Source organism: Phoenix dactylifera, chromosome 1 (genome assembly GCF_009389715.1).
Source record: "Phoenix dactylifera cultivar Barhee BC4 chromosome 1, palm_55x_up_171113_PBpolish2nd_filt_p, whole genome shotgun sequence".
NCBI lineage: Eukaryota > Viridiplantae > Streptophyta > Magnoliopsida > Arecales > Arecaceae > Phoenix > Phoenix dactylifera.
Window position 1 is genome coordinate 7,894,913 of NC_052392.1, and position 26,533 is coordinate 7,921,445.

The 26,533-nt window shown below is 37.0% G+C and overlaps 1 protein-coding gene across 1 annotated transcript in view; it reads right to left on the bottom strand.

Moving 5' to 3' along the window:
- LOC103697947 (nuclear pore complex protein NUP107) overlaps positions 1–26,533 on the bottom strand; it is a 51,973-nt gene that overhangs the window by 1,114 nt on the left and 24,326 nt on the right. The window contains 15 exon segments of the mRNA XM_039125467.1: positions 794–900; positions 2,942–3,042; positions 3,200–3,316; positions 3,443–3,603; positions 3,681–3,822; positions 7,033–7,235; positions 7,825–7,981; positions 8,095–8,269; positions 8,455–8,646; positions 8,759–8,857; positions 11,613–11,735; positions 17,686–17,817; positions 17,916–18,004; positions 20,643–20,700; positions 20,773–21,005. Of these exon segments, the coding sequence (XP_038981395.1) occupies positions 2,965–3,042; positions 3,200–3,316; positions 3,443–3,603; positions 3,681–3,822; positions 7,033–7,235; positions 7,825–7,981; positions 8,095–8,269; positions 8,455–8,646; positions 8,759–8,857; positions 11,613–11,735; positions 17,686–17,817; positions 17,916–18,004; positions 20,643–20,700; positions 20,773–21,005 (1,959 nt within the window). The 3' untranslated portion in view covers positions 794–900; positions 2,942–2,964.

Below are 26,533 nucleotides of genomic sequence, written 5' to 3' on the forward strand. Positions count from 1 at the left end.
CTTTACGAAACATGAGTTGCATTTAGAAACAATAAGAATGTCAAAAGAAACATTGGAAGCGTTGAAACTTCATGGAGTTTCTTTGCTGGTTGATTCAAGTACTTAACAAGATATAGATCTATATGGGCTAAATGCATGGTTATCAGTATTGCTTCTTGTATCAGTTCATTTTCATTTCCATTTCATTTTTTGGGCACAAATGCAATACATGTTTCATGCATTTTGATGCTATTAATCTCCTTATTATAGTCTGATAGAACTATCAATAACTCAATTAATTCTGATCATAATTTTAAAAAACCACATGCAGGAATCAATCATCTTGAAGTATACAAATTAATGAATCCTACTGCAGGAGTCTGAGAATTGTTAGATGTGGGCATCAGTTCCTAGTAGAAAAAAAAAAGATGAATCTGAAACCTGATGCATATTGCTTTATTTTAATTAAGCATGACCAAATCAAATAGTTTGGGGCATAAAAAGTATATTGATAAGAGGAAAGCAAAAGCAGGCAAAAAGCAAAAGTGCTTTATGGTGCTCCCAAACCCTCATACCAAAATGAATATTTTCTGATAGCCCCAATTGACATGTGTCAATGGTTTTATCCAGCATTAACATGAAGAGCTAATAACCAAAGTCAGGCAATGGAAAGACCACTTGGTCCAATCACTTCTGTAATAGCAAGTTAAAAAACCATATTTTCTTGCAGCAGAAAACAGTCAGATAATGAACAAAGTATTTTTCAGCAACTTTCAACTTGTGAAATGGAGGGATCCAGGAACTGAAAGATTACCTGAATCGCGATAGTTATTTGCAAGCTTCAGTGAAAATTTGTTGGCAAACTTTTAACCATCTGCAACAAGTACTTTTACGATAATCATGGCTTTCCCCTCTTTCGCCCTGAATTCAAGATGCCTAGCATAAAGTTTGATGATAGAAATGATGCTTTTAATAGAAGAACGAAAACACACTCCCATATACAGTTATCTACATGTTCTCCTGTAGGGTAAAAGGTCTAGGGATTTCTAGCATGTCCCGTTCTTATTAAAATCTCTAAACATAATCATTGCTTCCATCTATGACTTGGATAATAAACATAATTTAAAGCATTGAATGATTATATTCTCTCCCCTTGTTTGTCCTGATCCTATTTCTTTTTTGCTACATCGATTTGATTAGGCGTATATTCAATTTTTTTAAAACCCGATTCTAATGTGGAATGAATTAGGCATGTGCCATGATCAAACCTGACCCAACTTGAAGCCTTGTGATTCATAGAGGACAAGTAATCAAATTCCAATAATATACATGCATAAGATCCAAGACAATGAGTAACTTTAAAGCATAGATAATTGATTTACAAACTATTTTGTTGGTAAGAACAAAAACATATACATATACACCACTGGATGGTAAGATATTCTATATGATATATAGCAATATGTCTTGATTATCTCGCAATCATCAAGAACAAGCACGAAGAAGAAAAAATATCTACAAGGATAAGGAGAGATTTGGAAAGATATAACGTTAATAATTTGGTTCTTGACCTACCATCTATAGGCATTCAGCTCTCTATAAGCATAATTAAAAGGTATTGTTTATTTAAACCTAATGGAATACGTACAAAAACCTGACCTCATCTGTTTCCATAATATCCAGAAATGAGCATCAATGTGTATAGGTATATAGATCTCAGACACAAACATGGGGATGCACATATTAATCGCAATATTAATTCCTATAGTTTGACAATAAAAGATATTAATATGTTATCTGGATACAATTGTTCCTGATATCATATACACAAATTCAAATACAGACAAATATATGTCTATTCTAATTGTAGTACTTTTCTACACTTACTGATGCATGGGGATTTATTTGACACAGCCAATATCAATACAGGGCCCAGGTGAAATGGGTAGGGGTAGATGTCAGGTGGACATCTAGTTGTGAAAAGCATGTCAAACTATCACATAAATTCTAGATTTATTTTTTTACAATTTCACTAGACAATAGGAATTATTGGAAAATGAGAATCAATTGAGCACTGCGAAATATATTGTTGGACAAGAACTGATGGCCATGTTGTAGTTTTGTAATACTTTTATATAATTTATTCTAAAGGCTAACTATTTGGACATAACTCTATTTTACAATTTATCCCTTTCTATTTTTTTGCATGTTACTTATTTATGTATTTGTTCGAAATTATTTAAACTGCACCCACTGATCCATATTTTTTGAAAAAAACTAAAAGGATATTTCATATGATTCCTATCTACATACCTTAAAGCAATTATGGATGTTACTCTTTTCTGATTTTTATTTATATATGCTTAAAAATGAACATGGATAGTACTAATTTCTATGTTTCATCAATGTTGATCATAGCAATGTGGATGCATGTTTTAATATTGCTCATATCTGCAGAAGAAAAGCCAATTTAAGTATTCAGGATAAGCTCAGCTAGAATATACTCGGCAATCATTTTTTATTCATTGTCAACACTTAAAATGTTTCAATTTAGTCCTGCAACTGAAACCTACATAAAACACTTTGGCAATCTTTTATCGGAATTAGGGGCATCTGGTCCCTCCATTGAAAAGTTTCTAGCAAGACTCCAACTGCTAGTGCATGGTGGACATGCCAAATTATCATTTACTTGAAGGGAAAAGGCCTAGAAAAATGAAACAACATAACCCAAATTTGGTGCAACGAACCATGCACTTTATATTACATAAAAATGGGAAACACCTAATATATGCAAGGAGGAATACAAATAAAGGAACTGCAAAAATATAAACCAAGGAATTACAAAAATATAAACCTCCACAAAAGCAAACATCAAACAAGTGAGCCATTAAAATCAACTGAAATCTATATAATAGTTTGAATAAAGAAAATAAAATGCAGTTAGGAAACCCATGTATGTTACCTAACGAACCCTGGTGGTACTAGTCAGGAATCAACAATGGAGAGTTCTTCCTCGAACTCCATTTTATACAATGAACATTCCCTCTCAAACAATAAAAATTCCTGAAGGAAAAGCATTTTCATCCAGTTATTTTTTTGAGTAAAAACAAAATGATGAAAAAGGCACATCAAGCACACCAATGTGAGAAACTGGTATTGACGATGTGCAAAAGAATGAGTAAGCATATGTCCACAAAACTTGTATTTATGAACTGCATACCTGTAATTGGTGCTGACTAAACAAATTCAACATTCCTGATTGCGAAGATGCAACTAATTCAATTAGCTCATTGCGATAGCCTTGCGAATCGCCTGATTCAGCAAGAGAAACAGATACCTACCAACATACCAAAAACAATTTCAAGAAAAGCCAGCCACATGCAGAATATTTTATTTTTACAGCATAAAACTAAGAGCAAAACTCTCAGCCAAATTGACAAATTTGCTTCATCATTAAGCTCGCCTGCATGCATCGAAGAACGATTTCTGGCAGGCAGCACCTACGGCAGAGACCTCTGACAACATAATTTGCAGGACCTCTCAGTGTACCATCCACATCTGAATACCAAGCATCTAGCCTGGATATTTCCATTGTGACTCCAGCTTGAAACCGATTAAGCTCCCCTGCTTCAAAGGTTCAATACCAATCCTATGCAAAGAAAAGAATAAACCGAGCTTAAGCTGGCAGTTCGTGATAATACCTTTAAAGCCAGCTGCGACAACAGTAGCAAGAAGACCTCCATCATTCGCTTCATGAAGTCCTAACCCATCTCCATTCACTGCTAAGCAGCGAAGTGCCACTTCAATACAGTAGTTATCTCTTGAAGAAATGGAGACATTGACCTGCTCATTTATAAGTCATGATAGTTCACAAGAAAAGAGAAATTCAATTTCCTGGTAACTGACAATAAAAGGTCAGATGAATTAAAACACTCAGAAAGCGCAATCTCCAGTAATCTAAAAGCAAGAGGCTGTGAAGGCTCATAGATGCAAGCAATACATAAAAAAATAAAGGAAAAAGTACTTGAAATATAAAAACTGATTTTTTCATTCTAATAATCTGTGCAGAATCAGACGATCTATGGATTGATGTGTCAAACAGCTCCTTATATCGCATTTTAAGCTTTGGGGCCGTTTCTGTTTTTGGCTTTTGGCAAGGTGATTGACCGGGGCTGCTGCAACAGACTAAAGGTAGCCGCAATCTATTGTAAGGCCCCGGAGAGACAAGTCATCTTAGAAAGCTTTTCACTCCTAAAGCGAACTACAATAACTTTTGTTGAAGGGGATGGAAACTACTATCAAAGCTAAGCTAAGGAGCTCCCAAGCCCAAACCAAGAGTCTGAATTTGATCAACATATTCAGTCTAGTAGAAGGAAGGGAGATACGTTCCGCCCGTTTTCTTCTACTCTAGCATCTACGGTTGGGGGTTGGTAGGGGCCAGGCCAGGTTTTGTTTCTACTTACCGCCCCGTATCAGCTCAACCAGTAATTAGTGTCTTTCGGAACTCTATTACCTTCCCTTCTTCCTTGACTGTTGATGCGACGGTAACTAGATATTTCTTTTGAATTGACACAATTTCAATTTGAAAAGGAAAGATAGTTTCGTTCTTCAGAGTCGTTCGACCAGAATCAATCACCGTTGCTTTCAAAAGGGCAGCTGCTACTATGGAGATTCCATTCCGTCTCTATCTATGTCATTTCGAGATACGAAAGACGACTTTCGAGTAGGGCGTACGAGCGAACCAGCATATGCGAACTAGCGATTCCAAAGTGGTCGTTAATAGATGGAGGTGGCTTTAGTTATCCCGGGAAAGATACCAATCTGCCTTACTAGCTACGTTGGAGAAGTTCTAGCCACTTCCCCCTTTGCCTATCTTCCTGCTCTGCCAGTATACCTCCTCAGTCTAAGTTCCTTGGTGCGCCCTGCCAGGCTTGGCTCCAATCTCTACGAGCTCAGCAGCAGCTGGGCAAACCAACCTTCCTCCAAGAAGAATTGTGAAGAAGGGAAAGTTTGAGGAGAGGAATAAGAAGAAGAGAGGGGACCTCATCATGGCACGCTGGAGCAGGAATTGAATCTGCACTTGGCTCTCATAAAGCCAAAGCAAAACAACCTTTCATTGCCACTGAATCCCCCTTTTTGATCAGCCGAACTTTCCTTCTGCTTGACTTAGAGTAGATTTCATTCGACATATGCGACCAACTGCCCCCTCTCTTGCTTTTGATCCAGCTAATGGTAATGAGTGCGCCTGAAGCCCCTGGAGTTCTTCCTCTTTTCCTTCCCCGATCCGATTCAACCCTCCGATCTCTCTTTCCGTAGAGGAGAAGAGCTTCCCCTTGTTTTTCGGCGTCAACCTTTGTTCTTTCCTAACCAGACCTCGACATGATCTTGACTGAGGGCGACCGCAATTGACTCTGATCCCTTTTTTTTTTACTAGCTCCATAGCTAGTCTACGCTCTGATAAGAAGATGACTCCTGACTGAACACGGCACTAGATGGTGATAGGTAGGGAGTCATCAATCTCTGAACGAAGGTCTAGATCTTACTACTTGACTGCCTTGATCTCCGAAGTCCGGAAGCTAGGTTGTCATAGAAAGATGGAGAAGACTTGAGGGTCCCCACCTTCTTGCTCTTTTTTCCTTTTTTGTCGACATGAGTTGGGATAACGGGGAAAGGAGTTTTTGTCAGGTTGAGGTCAAAGGGTCGTCATCCAATGGAGAAGAGAAGATTTCCGGCAAAAGTGCTAGTTGCCTTCTAAAAGGCCTACTGACCTGCCGGTGAACAGCCGGTAACTAAATAAATAATAAGACGTGAAAAGTACCAAAACAACTGAAGCCTACATCCCACTATTTCGAGTGAGCTTGGGGGATTCGATCGAGGTCAAGGATTGGTCTATGCAAATGGTAGTTGCTCATTTTTCTCCACCCATTTTATAAAAATGATCCTTAGTAGCCACATTAGCAGCGCTTGGGATGATTTTAGGCATGGATGCAATACCCACTGACGGATCTATGGTGTCTGGGCCTCCAGCCCAAGAAAATCACTATCTCTGGCTCTGGCACCGAGTAATTTCATTTTCAATTGCTCGATAGACGGTGATGGGGGTACGACTTGAGAATTGACCCAAGATTCTCTGAGGTACCAGTTTACAAATATGGGAAGGAAGGAGGTATGAGGTTGGGTGGTACCAACTAAATCGAGTACTAACTCCCATTTTTTTCTTATTGAATTAACTGATCAACTTGCTATCGGATATTTATTTTCGATTTGACATGGCACTATATACATATTCAATGATATAATTGTCCAAAAAAAGAAATTATACTCTCACGTCTCACCTATTACTAAGAAAAATTGTTCCCAATGCCAAGCTAATGAAATTTGAGAAACTAAAATAAAAAAATGCATTATGTCAGTTGTGAGGTTAGAAACTTAAGGATTCTAATGATGCAAGTATCATGGTGATGGAAGGTTGCCAGATGTTTAGCATTGAGTTTGAAATATGAATTTCCCTTTTCTTTTTTGCAGATGAGTCAATTAAACCTCAGAGTGACATTGTTAAAATTATATAATAGACCTACAATTTGCAGGTAAAGTACTTAAAACAGTCCGGCATGATTTATAAAATTAGAACAACACTCAAATTTCACTGATGATCGAAGGACGCAAAAAAACTTGCTAATGCTATGATGTCTGACTAATTAATAGATAACCTGCTGCACATTCATATGGAATATTTGGAAGTCTTTACCAGATGTTTACCAGCCTCACAAATCAAAAATCACAAGAATATGGTACCTGGTGAACTTTGATATTGCAAAACATGAAAATGAAAAATTTATATACCAGCGCAAACTATAGACATGTTTAACACCATTATGATTTGGCTTAACACAAATTCTTCTGAAAGTTTGCATTGAATATTCTAAGCAACATGGGATTGTAAATGCTGTTACCTAATCAAGAGTAATCGGCTGCACTTGCAGTTCAAAATATGCAAGCTTCTGATGATACAATAGCAGAAAGGTATATAAAGGCAAGTAAAAAGGAACTTACCATCAACTGGCGTTTTAACACATCTTCTTCACTGACTGAGGAGTAGAGTGCACTTGTCAAAGTAGTACATGAGGTTGCATCTGGGCACATGCATTCACCAGAAGGTAGACAGAGCATTGCAGTGGCATGCAATTCAAGATACATATGCTCTGTCGAGTCATATAGACTACTTTGAACTGAATCCAGCCATGGACTTCCTTCTCCTAAGAAAAGATATGATTGTTAAACCTTAAAGTACAATGGCACATTCTTCACGCATCAAGATTCGATTTTAAACTAGGGATGGCAATTGGGTCGGGTCAGGTCGGGTCGGGTATGGATCGAATCAAAAATTGTCAACTCAAACCCAACCTATTGATTAAATAGGTCAAAAATCTAAATCCAAACCCGACCTTTTTATCGAACAGGTAGCCCAACCCAACCTGTCCTGCATAACATGTTTATTAAATGAGTCAAATTAGGTTAAACAGGTTAAACAGGTTAGTTGAATTTTTTATGGGTTAAATAGGATTATGGGTTAAACAGGTTTGAAACAGGTTAAGTAAGTTTCAAAATAGCTAAACATGTCCAATGGGTTAAACGGGTCAGGTCACGAGCTGATGGTGTAAAATACATAGTTCATACATCATCGGATTCTTATATGAATACACAACAATGTGATAGTGTAGAATACATGCGAGGATCTTACTTAGTGATAGAGAGGTGAGATTCCTATCCGTCTGTGAAACAGAGAGATTAAGTACACCATGCAGCCCACAACCCAGTTGCATGCATGCTAAGAAGTGAACTTACTCAGTAGTAGTAACAATGAAGACTTCAAGGTTTCTCTTGCCGCAGCAATAGCTCTCTCTTTTTCCTCTGAAGAAAGCTCAGCAGGAGGAACAGCCGCATTCTCCAGCTCAATTTTAAGCCAGTTTCGATACGTCGCATCGCACGAGTAATATTCTTGCTGTACGATACGAAACAACAAAATGAACCAGAATACACTTGCATAGTAGCAAATATCTAAAAGTACCCAATCCTAACAGCCAAAAGAAGAAGATAGCAACAAGAGAAGCATACCCAGTCTTCAAACTCATGTAGATTCTCAGAAACATCAAGGTCCTCAAAAGAAAGAAGAGTGTCCTTAGGCTGTTTTAAATGTTCTGCAAGGAAACTGAGTAACATGTGTGCTCCTATTGGCATTTTAGGAACTCTCCACATAGATATTAAAGCAAACTCCCTGAAGAGTGTGTTGCTGTACCATTATAAAAATGATGAAAAGAAGTTAGGGGAGTATGGTGAGTACAAATCAACTCCATTACTTGGCAAACAGCCGCCACTGAAGACATTTTCAAACACTTAATACTATACAACATAATGTAAAAGAGATCAGTCAAGACTGCTACAAATTACCAAAGAATGAAACAGAAAGTTGATTACCTATGAACCAATGCCCTCATGAGAAGCTTAGCACTGATAATCTCAAAATCATTTATAGTAGAAGGTGGTGTGAAACAAAGCCACTGGATAACCATAGCCTTTTGAAGAGATTGCAATCGATGCTGCTCTGCAACATCAGATAATTTCCCATCATATTTGCTGATTTTGGTTTCTCTAGACCTTGAGAGTACCCTGTTTAAGTAATTTTGACATGTAAATGACTTGCAGCAAAGCTCACTGTCAAACCCACAGAAATAATTCAACAATTTTCTATGTTCATAATCCATCTTGCATATGAACAAACCTTTCCATAATATCTTCGAAACTTGCTTTAGTGTCATCTCCGGAAGAGAAAGGCAAGTACTCCATAGCCGAAAGGAAGAGCTTGTATTTAACATGCATGCTATTATCCAGACAAAGAAAAAAGATAAGAACTGTCAAAGAGGCATATTTATAGAAACAAGAGTCAAGCACAGAAAAAGAAAATTTGGTGGTGAAAATAATGGAAAATCTTATCATGAAGTCATTCATGACAAATTTGATATGCATTTGTCTGAAATATAATATGTTAGATGTATAAAAATGGTCAATGTTTGATCAATCTGGCACATGGAGAGATAAATATGTATGATTGATGCCAAATTTCTAAAATTGAAAATACAGAGATACAGGAGACATATTAGTGCATAGATGCGAATACGCGTACTTATGAGGTAGATATAAGAATAAGGCATTATCCTCCCCATGCTTGTTTGTGATTTGAAACCAACATGATGTGCTGACTTTGGAATTAAGAGCATTGTACACATCAAATACATTTGAAACAGTATAACTTAAGTTTTACCTAGAACCACTGGATAAAGATTACTAGCAAACTTGAATGTTCAGTCACAGTGGAAAAATAGATGACAGAAAATAAAAATAAAAAAGAAAATAAGAAAAAACTAACTTAGCAAGAAAAAATCTTCTCCTGAAAGTTTTAAATCAAAAGTTGCAAGGTAATAAATATTCAACTTTATTTTAGATTGACTGTTGCTAGACAAAATATTTGATAAACATGGAAGATATCTCCGAAAATCCTAAATAAATTTGCATTTTTGCAATCACACTTTCAATTAAGATTCTAAATATTCAATTTTAATTTGACAAGAGAAGAAAAGAAGAGTTATAGATGTCGATCCTTTAATGCATAGAAAGCAAATTTCTCGACATCATCTTACTAAAACTAATTTATTGATGTGTTCCCATAAAAGGAAGGGCAGCATGGTAAATATCTTGGGAGAGTTAGATGGATGACATTTTGAGGAGAAAAATAACAGACAGAAGCAAAAGGGGATATCCTCAATTGCAAACTCCCTTCCTATAGCATAATACGTATATTGATGTAGGATAGGCTATGTAAATGAACAAACTAGGGTTCTGGAAGGTAGATGGAAGACAAATATGGACTTATATTGATAAGGAATGAGGACGGGTGCTTTAGAAAGCCAAAGGATGAACTTCAAGATCACAAAAATAACTGATATGTTTCAAATATTGTAAATATAATGTTATTCCAACAGATAAAACTTAATTAATATGCTTAGATGTTCACAGGTAGGCTATACAGAAATTTTATTGAAATTTTTGATTGGAACTATAACAACAATATGTGGCATAAAGCCTGCAGCAGACAGGAATTGTGGGAAAAAAAGGTTTACGCGAGCCTGATTGGTTCTTATCAGTTTTGGTCGGGTGCTATTGGCTGCAAATGGGAAGTACAGCAAAAGAAGATGAATCTTATGTAGAAAAATAAATAACAATAAGAAGAAAACACAAAAAGGCACGGGAAAAACTCAAAGGAAAAGAAAGGATAGAACCATACTCACTGCAGAAACCTAGGAAGTACACCTAGTGCTGCAAGCCCTAGGAATCACACCTAGTGCTGCAAGCCTTATGCTTGTTCTATGGCATCACACATTAAGAGAAAGAAAACTCTGAATTTCCATTCAATGATTTTGCATTCCAAGCGAATTAGGTAAGTCAATTCCCACAGAGAAAGAAAACACTAGCAAGGTTTTTGGACTCTCTAAATACCCCTCCTAACACAGTGTTACTGTTCATAGTTACTGTCGCAAGAATAATGCTGTGAACACTAATCATTACTAATCAGGCCCATAAAGCTGTCAAAAAAAAATCGAAGGACTTTAAATCTCCGCCCTTGATTCGAACCTAACCAACTAAAACGGAAAAAAGAGAAATAGAAGGAAAAAACAACAAATTAACAGCTAAAAAATCATCGATATAAAAAGGAAACTCTAAGTTGCAGCCTCTGAATGCACAATGACATGATCTTCCATGTTGTGATTAATGCTGCAAATGGGTTGGGTTGACCCATGATCTGACCCGACTCGACCCGTTTTGGAGGACCCATGGGGCCGGGTCGGGTCCTTAAATTGGACCGTTCCGTTTTTCAGATCGGGTCTGGGTTTACTGAATTCAGACCCGACCCGACCCGACCCATTTGAATTTTGGGTAATTTTAGATTTTCAATCCTACGACCCGACCCGACCCAAACTTATAACATTATTTGGGCCCGCGCGCTGCAGCCCACGAGGGTACAAACACAAGTTCTGAAGCCATGTATGAGTTGGCCGGAATCGGACCCGACCTGGACCCGAACCGGACCCGAAAAATTATAGCGGTGGCCCGACCTGGCCCGACCCGATCTTCTATCAGGTCAAGTCTAGGTCCAAAATTAAGACCCGAACAAGAAACCAAATTGGGTCGGGGTCACTCATGACCTGAGCCGACCCGACCCGACCCATTTGCACCCCTAATCATGATGGTTGTCATCATCTTCAAGACCACCCCAGATCATCATGATCAAATTTCTATGAACTAAACCAATACTCAACTGATAGCGCTACATTAGCTATGTAATTACTATAGCTAAATAACTGACAAAAAGGTATCTCCATAAAGAATCACGACAATTTAACAGCATATTAGACTGCAGAGCATCCATGGAATCATTTTATATTTGACTATACTTAGGAATACAAAATTCATTAAAAGCCTAAAGAGCAATTGATCGAGAAAGATTTGCACTCCAATGATGGCAATCACAGTAATCAGAAACATTGGATAATTAATGGTTACTAAAATGTCAACCTTACCTGCTATTTAATCTTAGTTCCATCATATGAACGAAGAGATCAATGCAAAGGTGACGTGCAAGCTGAGAGGCATAAATACCAACCAACTCCTCGTGCTGCTTTGAAAATAAAAACATTGCATACCTGAAATTACATTAATCAACAGAAGCCAATATTTCAGATATAAATATATTGATTATAAGCCATATATTCCAAGTTAATTGAGAGTGATTATCTAAATAAATGGTTTTTAGGAATAGTAGGATTTTTCATAGGTTGCACCAAGTGGGTGCAAATGCAAGAGTTGGAGCAAGGAGCGCCCAACTGAAAAATGCAAATTTTCCGGAGCACCTTGAAACATATGTACAATATCGACATCCATGCAGATAAACATACATGGATTGAGGATCCCACTTATCAAGCCCACACCAACTGTCCTGAGACATACCTGGGACACAATCCGCTTAGAAGGGGGGCTGTACCGGATGGGTACCTAGTAGGAAATGATCAGCACCAGCTGGACTGCCCGGTACCAACCAGGACATGATCAAAAAGACACAAGTTTCTCCTTTAATGCTGTTGTTCCTCAAATAGGGCAAGGAAAGAGGAAGGGAGAAAGAGAGAGAAGAGTAGGGCTCAGATTTAGCCAAGAGACCTCAGACCCAGCCTCCCTCAGGTTCAAGTCCTTCCCAAATCAAGCTAGTATGCTCTCCCACCTTTTCTTGCCACCAAAAATGGCCAAAATTCAGAAGGGAAAATCATGCCATTTCTCCATTTGGCATGAAAATTTGATATTCTGTAGGTCGAAAATTAGCCAACGATACCATGTTTTCTCAACTATTGTAATTTTATGCAATTATGTTAACTTTGGGATAAAAGAATTTTTAAATTCAAAAAGATACTAATGTTGCAAAATATGATAGCATCTTGCACTATAGAATGCACATGGTATCGTATTATTGTGAAATGGCATCTTTTTTGAGTGCCTAAAAAAAGCACCCAAAAACTCGCCAAACCTATCAGTGTAGCTTTAACATTTAGCACATGTTTGCCATGTTACCTTGTCATCCTACTTAGTTGTATAGTTTTGCACATTTATTATCCCATACAAATTAAGAATTTGCTCTCGTAGAGTAGCATAGTTGAAATTGAAGAACCATTAAACAAGAACATCTAATAGAAATTGAAAAATGACAACAAAACTGCAGCCGTACTGATATTGGCATTATCAACCAAATTATGGACCCTAAAATCTCACCAAACCCTAATATGGGACCTAAACAAGAATTAGCAACCCTAGACAACCTTAAAACATGGGGGGAAACTAAAAAGAAAAAAAGGACCCTGGGATGGTACTACCATGCCACAGTATACAGTGCATCAGTATGATGGTATCCTGGCATCATACTACTCAGACCCCATCAAATACCAGCACCAGATCAGATCTTTAAATCTTGCGCATATATGATAAAAATTTTAAATGCCAAGTTAGATTGAAAATAATATAATCAAGTGGTAGATTGAAAATTATATAATCAAGTAGCAGATCAATTATTATACAATCAAGTAATATAATCCAGAATGAAATAAAATGTTTGCCATGTTAGATTAATATACAACATCTCTAAAGGTAAAATCTGTTGGTTTTAAATGACTAAGGTATTTATACTTGGGATCAACATTAATATTATCATCTATAACCAACACTAAATGAGAGGCAACCCCAGCAAAAAGCATATATACCAGCCATATTCAATTTCAAACAGTTAAAAAAGCATATTCTGTCTGCTTGACAAAATAAACTATGTGACAGTTCTCTGAAAATAACCTTTTGTTTATTTAGAGTCATTAGATTAGTGGAATGTAATTCACGTTTTGATAAAACCAAAATTGAAGATTGGTGCTTTATGGAGCAGAATTGGGACTTCGGGCCTAAGGGAAGTTTTATATTGACCCTTCATTTTCAGTTAATAGGGTCTTTTGTTTAAATCCATTGGGAGAAGGTTTTACATTCAATTTCTAGGAAATTTCGTACTTAATTTCAGGGTTATTTCTTGTGGTGAGTCTTTGAGTCTTACTTTAAGTAGGAACAACATCTAAAGGTTTTATTTTAGGTCCAGGTTGATTTAGAAAAGTTTTAAATCATTAAGATTGGAATTATACTTTGATGACCATTTTTGTGGGTCAGTTTTACCATAATAGGAAAGCTTTTTTGTGGCTGCTCTTTATGTTACCAAAGTGTAAGGAAGAGTCGCTGCTCTTCTACAAGTCCTGCAATAGTTTCAGCATCTGTGCTGAAAACTTAGCAAAATATTTAGATCAACAGACCTGAGATTCATTTGGAGGCTAGGTCTTGCATAGGAGGTATAATCAAGGATTATAGGGAACCAAGTCTTCAAAGTACATTACAGTTATGATATTTCTTTTTTGATATTAGGAGAGGCTACTCCAAGGTCTACTGAACCGGCCCAAACTGCCCTGTTCAGGCCATATCGAGCAGAACAGCGCGAAACCGGGTATGTTTTACTGTAAAAATGGGACCCACCCCTAAACCGCTCTGAACCGGGCAGTTCGGAGCCGTTTCGGTTCGGAATAAAACCGGTGCAAAATGGACAATTCGTACGGGTCGAACCAGTTCCTCCCTCCCTCCCCCCCTCCTTTTTTTAAGTGATGGGAAGGCCATGAGAAGGCTTTCCGAGCCATTACAAGCCTTCACATTTTCCTCAAATCCTCCCTAATTTGCCAAAAACATGCCAATATCAACAATTCAAGGAGGATTCAACCCAAAACAAAGTATGATTGCTCTCCCCTATCTCATTTCCTCCTTTTTTTCCAACGCCAAAAAATGCCGAAAAAATTTCAAAATAAGAGGTCATACCAAAATTTTTGATTTTGGCATGATTTCATGATATGTTCTACACTATGGATAATCTAAACAATTCCACTAAAATCTTTAATTTCTATTAAATATATAATTTTTAAAATAAAAAATATATTTTGGATTAAAAACTAAAAAAATAAATAAAATACAAAAAATTAGAAGCTTATTTAGGGGCATGCAAGCTATTTCCGACCTAAATTTGGTGTCCATTTATTCAAGTTGTGACGCAATCATATGCATGGTGGTGTACACCAAAATTTAAAAAATTAAAAAATAAATAGCCTTTGATGCATGCCCACGAGCTTAGAAAAATATATGTAGCACCCATGGTAGGATTCTACATGAATCTGAGCTTAAGTTAATTTAATAAAATATTTGTATTTAGAAATTATTTTTAAATTTAAAATTAATTAAAAATAAATAATTAATAAAAAACTATGAAAAAGTAGTACTACATATTACATAATTCAGAAGTATTTTCTGAAGTAGAAAACATATTTTTTTGAATTTATGATATTTAAATATATTTTTAAATTTTAAAATATTAAAAATATATATAAACAACTTAAAAAATATGAAAAAAAATTAGTACTATGTATTAGACAAGTCAGAAGTATTTTTTGAAGTAGAAAACATTTTTTCATCATAACAAGATTTTACTATTTTTAAATAATTAATAAACTGGCATGCCTGATAAACTGCAGGAATAGAACCATCAAGAAAAAAAAACCAAAGCATGACATTGATTGAAATCATGAACAAATGCTCTCGGATCAGCACCACTAGAGGTGCAACTAATGCAACACAGAGTTTAAGAGAGAAGATCCTTGCTGGTGATTATCCAATGTATCTACGCTTGAAATATCTACAGAAAATCCGACAACTGATGAAAAAGCACTTTGCTGATTTCAGAGCAGCGAAGAAGAAAATTGCTAAGAAGGCGGAGGCAGACTGTCAAGCAACAAAGCCACCTTATCACTTCAGAGTCAGAAACAGCATCCGCTCCAGATGACGAGGTACAGATCTAGGCTACCATTCAGACGAACCTGGATAATTAGTGGCAGCAGGATGAGGTGGCCAAGCATAGAGCTTGATTAGGCCCTCACACTGCAAGTCAGCTCTGATACTATATTGTATGTATTTTTTTCAATATTTTTGCAGCTAAATGATGAATTGATTTTGGTTTGTCGGCGAAAAGTCTTAAGCAGCTAGCTATATCCAGATTCTCTTCCATGCAATCTCCTTGAGTGATTGTGAGCACAACTACTTCACCTTCGTCCTCATCCACAACAAGTAAAGAAATTGGCTGACATGGAAACACCTCAACCACCTTCTACATATTCACTACATTCTGAGGTTGGGGCCGAAGTGCAATCTGGAGGAAGTGGAGCAGTACACGGATTCGATCCACAATGCCTTTGTTGACAATGAGGATGATCCTATGATCGGATGATTCCACGACGGGCCAGTTTTGTAGCTAGCGAGACTAGTGTGGATGTAGGACAATGGGCAGATCACAACATTCCACGCATCCTTCCAGCTGATCAGCCACAACCATAAGAGTCACTGGAGAGTCGATCATCACATGACTCCTTGTCCCAAACATCCTTCTAAAGATATGATCGAGAGATGCTTAGACAAGGCCACCATACTATCCAGTCGACTCAGTGAGAAGGGCGAGATCCATCCTTCCAGCATCACCAGACAAAGAGAGGCACGAAGAAAAATCAAGCAGTTGCTCAGCGCAGCAAAAAAAAAGGCATTGCAGCTCCGATGGATAGTGTGAAGTCAGTTCTCTCAGATTCAGAGATCAGAAAGAGCAGCAATAATAGTTCTAGTGATCATGGATATGATGCTTAGGAAAGATTGGAGTACATGAGACCACTATTTATGAAACAATCGCAGGTTGGTCTTTGATTCATCGATAAGTCCCAGTTTACGCATGCTACAAGGATAAGGACCATGATGCACGAGCTGCTAAAGCTCACAAGAAAACGATTGCTTATAGGAGGCAGGCTCCTCAAAGACGATCAGGATACAATGCAGTTACAGATAACCTCGCACGTAGAGTAGGATCCATAAATATATCAAGGTCCAAGTCCTATGATCCATAGCTATATGCATCATACGACCTATACAGATACAAATATGGATATGGTGCGTCTGAGGCATCATCTTCTGGTGGCTACTCCCTATGCAGCCCGGAGCATCTTACGGATCGAATTTTGTTGTCAGCACATTCTGATAAGTTCCTCCACGGCTGTATTATCAGCTAGAGAACACCTCTCAAAGCCAGAACTTCAATGAGAAATATAAGGCCGGTTATAGCCCGGAGTGCGTTCCTTATGGAAAGAACATACAAGACTACAATGCTGCTTAGTTAAAGAGGTAGGCTGACGCCGCTAGTTAAAGAGGTGGACTGATGTACCTTCTGATTAAGCTAATGATCCGGATATTTACAAGATTCTAGATTTCGGCATATAAGTTGTACTTCAAATATATATAATTGATTGTACTATTTTATGTTTTGTATCTCACTAATTGATTTTATCATATTTCATGTTGCTTCTTCTAGCATGCAAAGCATTCTAAAAACAAAAATTACACTTAAAATCATTTTATGTTTTGCATAGCTTAAAAAAAAATCAAGAGACATCATTTAGGATGTATTGGAATGATAGAAACATCAAAAACATCATAAATTATACTTAAAATTATTTAACAAAATAAAAAAATGGATTACCATTAATTCAAATTTAAAAAAATATTGAAAAAATGGTGTGCCATTTCGAAATCGACACGCCACCCGTACTGTGCATCGGTACAGTACCGTATCGAAGCGATTGCCGATGAGTATGGGTCTTGGCACTGGTTCGACGGACCTTGGGCTACTCCACATTTTTCTACCCTATACCTTTCCCATCCTATAGGGGGCGAGGCACCCCAACTGGAATCGAACCCCCACCCTTTGTTCGATTGGCAAGGGTGATGCCATCTTAAGGGTACATACAGTTAAGATGTCATAAGCAAAGTCATGTCCGCATATACAAAATAAGAGAAGAAATAAACAACTCTATCAAAAAGAAATTTCTAATGAATTAAGGATTCCCCGATAGGTGTTCTTTTTCATCATGGAAAACTTATTTTCTTCTGGATCACTTTCATGAAAATAATCATATGCATTAGAATAATAAACTAATATAGACCACTCACATGTGAAGAATGAGATCACCAATAGTCATAAGCTTCTCCTTAAAAGCATCCTTTACTTCATCTTCAAGTAAATATCTAAGAATAAGAACTACATGTGCTCCAAAGCGGATCATCTGAGGATCACCATGAGGCCTGAATGCGCAATATTGAATAAAGAGTAGAATTTTAACAGAGAAAAATGTTTATGATAATAATAGTTATATTAGGTGAAAATAAGCATACAATGATACCTCAAAATATTCTGATCATCTTCTGAAGGTGAAATCCATGACCATAATAGGTCCAGGAGATGTGCTATGTCTCCTACCATGAGGTTCATCTGCCACCAAATTGATGTAAGAATGACCAGGCAAAACATACAAAAAGTAAAAAAAAAAATACAATGAATAAAATATATAAAATAATAAAAGTATTACACATAGTTCCATCTAGAAAACTAAAGGTTAGAACAAGTAGGCTAAGTACTTCTTTTGTTATGCTATGTTCGATCATATGTTTTCTTTGACGGATGGATAAAAATTATTGGCACTTCTAATTGGCTATGATGGTCAACTTCTAGACACAAGTTTGGGTCTTGCTTGTGACATAACATGCTTCAGTTTATTCTGCATTACGATAATACGACCAATTTTTCGTTCCATAGTTTGTTACTGTTTGTCAAAACTGCAAGGTCTATAACTGCATAGACATACATAGCACTAATAGCCAAGATCAGAAGTTGTGACTCCGCAAAAACCAACAGGCTTATATCCTCCATATATGATTAATCTTAAATATTTCACTTGCAATTTATTTCCTTCCAACTCATGTTTCTAAGAAAGCATCTCTAATTTCTTACACCACTTCCAGAAGCAAAACCTGGGCTTTTCCCTTTTTAAAACTTTCAAATGGCCCGACTTTACCTCACCAGGATTATGTCTAGCTTTTATAACAAAGCAACTTTAGCTTTTATGATGGAATGTCCATCCTTTATGCATCCCATCTCCACTCTGTTCATCCGAAAAACGAGAAAAAAATCATGGTGAAAACCCATGCAGACACTAATTCGCTCTGTCTACCTCTTGTTTTAGATATCCCATATCCACCAACTTCTCTACATGCTCGTCTTTCACAAAAGAACAGTTGTCAAATCCCCTTTTAAGAAGATAGAAGCCAAAAGAGAATGCATATTTAAGAACAAGTAGGCTAAGTACTTCTTTTGCTATGCTGTGTTCGATCATATGTTTTCTATCAAGAATGGATATAAATTATTAGTAATTCTAATTCGCTATGATGGTCAATTTCTAGACACAAGTTTGGGTCCTGCTTGTGACATAACATGCTTCAGTTTATTCTGCATTACGACAATACAACCATTTTTTTGTTCCTCAGTTTGTTATTGTTCGTTCAAAACTGCAAGGTCAATAACTGCATAGACATATATAGCACTAATAGCCAGGAGCAGAAGTTGTGACGCCACAAAAGCCAACAGGCTTATCTCCTCCCTACATAATTAACCTTAAATATTTCACTTGCAATTTCTTTCCATCCAACTCATGTTTCTACGAAAGCATCTCTAATTTCTCTTTCACCACTTCCAGAAGCAAAACCTGGGCTTTTCCCTTTCCAAAACTTTGAAATGGCCTGACTTTAACTTACCAGGACTGTGTCCACCCTTTATGTATCCCATCTTCACTCAGTTCATCAGAAAAACGAGAAAAAAAAAATCATGGAGAAAACCCTTGCAGACACCAATTCTCTATGTCTAACTCTTGTTTTAGAAAATCCCATATCCACTGACTTCTCTACATACTCTTCTGTTTCACAAAAGAACAGTTGTCAGATCCCCTTTTAAGAAGATAGAAGTGCACATGCCAAAAGAGGATGCATATTTATTTAGTTACGTAATTAAAAAAAAAAAAGAGGAGAATCAAATCACAGCCATCCATGCTTCTTAGCACATGAACTAAATCTGCTAAATGCTAGCAAAAAAATATAACAAGCCTCGCCTCCTTTGTTAGGAAGGCTTTGTGGATCCAACTTTTAGAAAATAAATAAAAAGAAGTCTTCAAATTACCTCTGCTAAACTACATGTGCTTTTTTTCTGGTTGTTCAGCCAATTAGATTTGGATATAATGTCCCGCAGGCAGTACATTAGACATCTGACTTGTAGCCAATTATCAGAAGGACAAGCAGATACCAAATTATTGCCAATATCGGGTGCCATCTATTACAATACGTGCTGATTTGCACCTAGTGCCGTCTTTACCAGCTATCCTGTGCATCATTTACCTTCATTGCACACCAAAGAAAAATAATCCATGCTCGTCCATGATATCATACTAATGTACAAAATAAGGTATTCAAAATCACCTATTAATCAAAGCCACAATATTACCCAACAGACTGCTATTCGCTATCAACTTAATCTGTTCCTCATTACTTTATCAGTTTTTTTCTAAAACAACTGAATGGGCACATTGTCACACATACCCTCTAGAATTGTCAAAATTACACCTTCAGTGTTCTCACTGCCTTGCCTCTACACCAAGCTACATGTAGACTTCTCCATGATAACCAGACTGCTCAGCACTTCTTAATGAACACATATGTGATGCGTGCTTCAGAATGAGATCAGAGGACCTTTAGGCTAACTTACAGATCATGTTGAGGTGATTATCTGGATGCTATATGGCAACTCGTACTTTATTGTAAAAGTAATATAGAAAATTGCTTCCAACTGCGTATATACTCTATTGTGGAGACATGCTGTCTAGCATCAAGCATTTCTAAGGGGGAGAATTGGTTATAATTGTGTTTCCACGTCATATTCTTAAACTCGGAGGATACGGCGCAAGGTCCACATATTTCAAGCAATTTGCAAAAGATATTTATGCTTAAGTTGGTATAGCTAGACAATCAAATTGACATTGATATATCAAAAGATATTTAATTACATAATCACCTATATCCCTTACCTCAATTTGTCGATGCTGCTCTTTGCAAGCTCGTGAGACTGCTACATGTACAATTTCACTGAACCAGAAAGAAAATTTATGTAAGTGGACAAAATGTGGGGGCAACAACACATACTGCAGTATTTTATACCTTGAATGAAGTTTCTGAAGAAGGGAAGGAAGATCCCGTGCTTGTTGATCAAGAACATGACATGGCCAACCTTCTGGACCAACTGAAGGTAATAATGACTGGCTTCCTTGAATTGAAGAACCACTAATGTCATCTCCATATTGTTTTTCTTCCAGTCTACCTTGTTGAAAGTGAGATAATTCTAAGTCCACTTGAACATCAAGCCAGGACTTTGCCATAGCCCAACATGCTGACTGAAACAAAAAAAATAATCATACAAATGAGATGCATATGAAAACTAAGTCCGGGCATAAGTTCATAACCATACAGATCTAAATGTTTTTTAAACAGAGTAAATCAACTAACGTGACTTCGCATCAAATACTAAGTTTACAGCCATGATAAGATGCCTATAAACATCTTGAAATCCTCATAATATGTAAGTAGCATCAATAAATACAAAAAACAAAGAAGTATACATATGAACAGAAATGAGAGTACGGTCCAAATGGGTCAAAAAGTGTGATGCTTGACATGGTATATATTGATCAGCACTTCAAGCACCACACAGTTCTGATGAACCGCTTGGCCCATATTGAACCAAGGGCTACCCAGTTTGCTAAGACTTGGTCAGGGGCAAACTGAGCGAACTGCACCCCAAACTAACCAAACCGCTCCAAGATCGAGTCATTCAGATGCACAAGCCTTGGTTTGTGCCAGAACCTGCCAGCTCAAAGGCAGGACCATGCAGTACCACTCGGGACCCCATCTAAGCCCCCCTTCTCCTTCGTTCTCCTCTTCTTTGGGTTTCTACAGAAGCAATGATCAGAGAGCAACACAAGAGGCTTGGGACTAGCTACTTTTCACTATAAACCACAGATTTTGGCCTCACCAAATCGAGACATTCAAGGTATATAAGTTCTTCCGTCCCTTTTCCTTCATATTTTCAGAAAACAAGGCCAAAATACCAAAAAAATGCTAACCGAAAGCTACACCCAAAAATCCATTGAATCCGAAATTAATCCAATCAAATGGGGTTTGTTCAACTTAATTTTTGGCTATGATGTAGGCAATAGGTAATTCTACAAGCATGCCAAATTATTTCTTCTTCTTTTATTTATTTCAAAATGTTAATGTAACTAAAAATAATTTTAAAAACGATTAATATGTAAAATTAGGAAAAAATGATAACATATTTGCGCTTATGATTGCACATGCTACCAAATTTTCACAAATAATAGGGTCAATTTAGGTGTCCTTGGTTTCCACCAAAACCTAGACATAGAAATTAAATAAATTAATAATTGACCCAGCTAAAATACTTCTGTTCAGGTTCATTCTTTGTATGACATATGTACAGGGCAGATCCATAAAAGCCATCAATTAAAAGTATTTCATGATTATTAAATTTTAAAAATTAACTACTGAAATAATTATATATAAAATGTTAGAAATGTTATATTTTTTTAAAAAATTATATATGATGAGCTAGCAAGCCACATGTTTTCTAAGTTAGATAGTATATTTTGTTTCTAATAATTTTTTCTGTTATTTTTTGAATTTTTAATAGCAAATTTTGAATTAATTATGCATAAATATGTTAAAATTTTGTAAATTTTAAAATATATATACATGAAGTGTTAGATAATAATATGTCAATTTTTGAGACAGGTGGTGCCTTTTTGAAATAAACCTATTGTTTTATTACTTTCTATATTTAGTTAATAACATATGCATATGAATTATTAAGAATTAAATATCCAAAAACGGGAAGGGGAATTGATGCATCTGTGCACATAATGTGGGTGCACAGTCAAAGTGCATGCAGTGAACTCACACTTCCACACCATCTGCAAAGTATCTCCAATATTTTGAAAAATGGACAGATATTATAAGTTATTACCCGCACTTCACCATAGCCTCGTTTGTTTATCATTTGAATGATGTACATTTTAAGATTTGTAATGGCCATCAAGGGTAGTCAGCCACAGACAAATAAATATTGGGTGGCTGCATGGGCAGATGTTTGGCCAGTGGCGCATGTGGCAATGCAGATATAACATGTGATGGCGGTGGGGACGATAGGTTGAAGAAGCACCTTGCAGGAGGAACTCAGAAGTAACAAAATGTAACAAGGTATTGAAGGAGGTTGGAATAAAAATCGTCTATTGCACACAGTGTGCAAGAGAGTAAGAAGATGAAGCACATGAAGTCAGACGTGGCTAGGTGGAAACCCAGTACTCGATGGGCACATATCGGCAAGAACAGTATAAGGAGCAGAAGTGCCAACAGTTTTATGAGCAGCAATGTAAGACATGTAGTTACGATGATGAGGAGACTGATCTTGATAATATGAAGGTGATTGAGACAAGAAAAGCTAGAGAATTATCCAGTACAGCACAGTGGGAGCATGAGTAGATGCAGAGGCCTAAGGCTCAGTTTGGTCAGTTGAGCATGAGGGTGGCTCCAAATCCTGGATAGCCAGGGACTTCGGCACAAGTGTGGGAAGCTTGTCCAAGAGTCAGTCAACAAGAGTTGCAATGCGATCAAATATATATATATGCTTCCTTCAATAAGGGAAAGGAAAGGGGATGAAACACTAGTAGCCTGTCAATGATTGCAGATATGAATCCACATGCTTACCTAGAATGGCTAGCGAAGCAACTGAATGTTGCTAACATGCCAAATCCAGGTGGTCTTATTTCAGCCACATCCCCTGTTTGTAGGAAGGATATTTATTGCCCGACCAGAGTCAGCACGATTCAAAAGAGTCTAGCGTGCCACCTCCTGGACCCTAGAACATCTGCTACAAGCATTGCAAAGGAAGTGTGAAGGATATAAACAATTGGGTCGAATCATTTAAGTACTTCTGGAAGACATGGGTCACAATAACATATGATGGATAGACTAGTCCAACGAGGATGAACCTGATCAACTTCCTTAATGTAATGGCAGGGTCTTCTTCCACAAGTTAGTGGATGCTTCTCAGCATAACCTGGACCACTAGTACATCTTGGAGTTTATGGAGAAGGTGGTAACTGATGTGGACGAGAAATTTCTTGTGCAAGTTGAAACATATAATAGGTCAGCCTACAAAAAGGTAGGAGAGGAATTGGCTAGACAGGAGCCACATTTGTATTGGACTCCATGTGCAGCACACTACCTAGATCTGATATTCAAGAGCATCAAGGACCTCGGGCATGTAAAGGCAGTGGTGGAGAAGGGTCAGACCATCTTGAAGTTCATCTACAACCGTAAATGCATCCTATCACTTACGAGGAGGTATTGTGGTAGGGAGATACTAAGGCCATTGGTGATTCACTATGCTACCAATTACACAACCCTGAAGAACCTGCTTGACAGAAAGAATGGGCTGATATGCATGTTCATTTTTAATAAGTGGGAGACTTCCAGATTTGCTTCTACTGTGAAGGGGATGAACGTGGAGGATTGTCGTGGTCGGTTATTCAGGGAGAGGACACAGGAGGTGGTAAGTGCTGAGCATCCCACCCAACACCCTAAAGGAAGGGGACCGGGAAGATTCCACATATGGTTTGTCTGCATTAGATCATCCAAACATGAAAAATGCTGTCATGGAGCAATGTCCCAGAGATTATAGTACTTGTCTTAATATCACAGACTCGAGAAAAGACACAAAAATGTGTTAGGAGATACATTCGGTAAGTATAGCAAACAACAAACTGGTTTTTTTTTTAATTTCTCAATAGTTTTTGATTTCTCAATGCATAAAAAATCATAAATATGGTAGCTAACTTGTTACTCGTACCTTCCTTGCAAAACATAGTATTTAGATAAAAAACATGATAAGAAACCCAAAACCAAACTTTGGGGACCACAAAAAACACTATACCTAAAGTATTTGGGGTGCATCAGTGGTACATATTGATACCTTTTATTGATACATCCTAGTTCGGTGCATATCGAACCCACCTTTGGTCGAAATGGTTTCAATCCTCGATAATTCAACCTTAGTATTGATATTTAGGCTCTAATACACAAAAAGTTGGGAAAATCAAGGATGTTTTAGCAGACACAGAGTTGTAATAACTGCAATGCGCTTAGGAAGTAACATGTGAAAAAATATCCCAATGCAATTAGACTTGTAAGGATCAAAATGTTTGGTGATGTTTTAAGTTCTTAATTTCAAAGGTTATAATAGTTGAAAGGTGCAATAGTAAGAGCTTATGAATGCAACCAACAAAAAATAAAGTGACTAAGCAAGAAAAGGCAGATCCAAACAATAAAAGCAAACAAGTTTCTCTGCAAGGGATTATTAAAAAAGAGAAAAATGAAGATTAGAGCAGCATCAATGTGACATGGGACTCAATCCTGTCTGTTACAGTGAAGAGTGTTCTAGATAGGAAAGAGTGGAGAATCAAGATTCATTAATTTGTTAACGATGCCACAAATTTCTTAAGACCACCATTTTAGAACTTAGTGGGAAACAACTATGTAAATACCATATTAAAGCAAGGATAATTTGATCACATTTTAACCCACAAAGTTGTCATACTAACAAGCTGTCCACCAGGTGTTTAATTTCAGTAATAGATATATTGCTCCCTATAAATAAGAAACTAATGGTCAATCGAAGTTACACACAAACAACTGTTTCAAGCCCAAAGAACAAATGAAGATGGTTCAATGTCATATGTGGTTAATATCCAATTACAATCATGAGTCCCAAACTACTAGATGAATCATGATTCAAGAGAATGGATGGACTTCTACATGGAATTTTGGATAAAAGGATTATATTTATATTAATCAAGTAGGGAAAAGTCACATAAGGCATAAGAGAGTGCAAAATGGGAGATACAGAATTAGGACACAGTGGAAGCATAAATGGGCTCCAGCAGTGTTGTTAAAGGTGCACCTAAGGCACAAGAAACTGCTATAAAGAACCTTAGTAGTTAGTACCTTGTCCATCAAAAAGTGTGCTTTACGTGCGCCTGTTTATGTAATATGCATGGGTATGTTACCATGGTTGATTGCAAATGTATTAGTTGGGTGTTGTGTATGGCAATTGTTTGTGTTTCTTAGTTTTTTGTGCGTGTGCTGAAATATGCACACATGTATATTTGTAGGCGCGGCTGGAACTGGTGAGGTTCTTGTCAAATATATCTAGCATAATGATCATTATATACATACATACAAATATGCACGTATGTACGTACATATGTGTGAGTATATTTGCATGCAAATTCATATATGCATACATGTGTGTGCACAAACACATGCAAAAACATGAATGCAACATATGTGCATTATATCCAGGCATACACCTTACTTCACTAAGGCATATGCCTCGCTTTGCACGTTGCACTCTCCAAGAGACTTTGGGTGTTGTAGCACGCATTGAACCTTCAACAACATCCATTCTATATATCAAAAATGGAGGCTTAGCTTGAGCAGAGTTATCCATTCGCCATGTGGACGCTCGTATAAATGATGCTGATATTTAATGTGCCTGGCATTATTAAAATTCATTGCTTAACATGCAACATATATTAATGGCATGATCTTGATGTGCTCGGCTAGTAGAAATTTGGCTATTGAAGCCCGCTATTTATTATAATTTCTTACATTCTTATATTGCATTTCAAGAATAGATGGAAAAAGGAGAAAAAAAACCATACCCCACACATCGTGTGGAGCCAATGTTATTGTGTCGAGATTAATGATGGGGTTTCCTCCTCGGCAATTATTAAAGTTCATTGCTTAATATGCAACAAAAATTTGGCCATTGAAGCCTTCTATT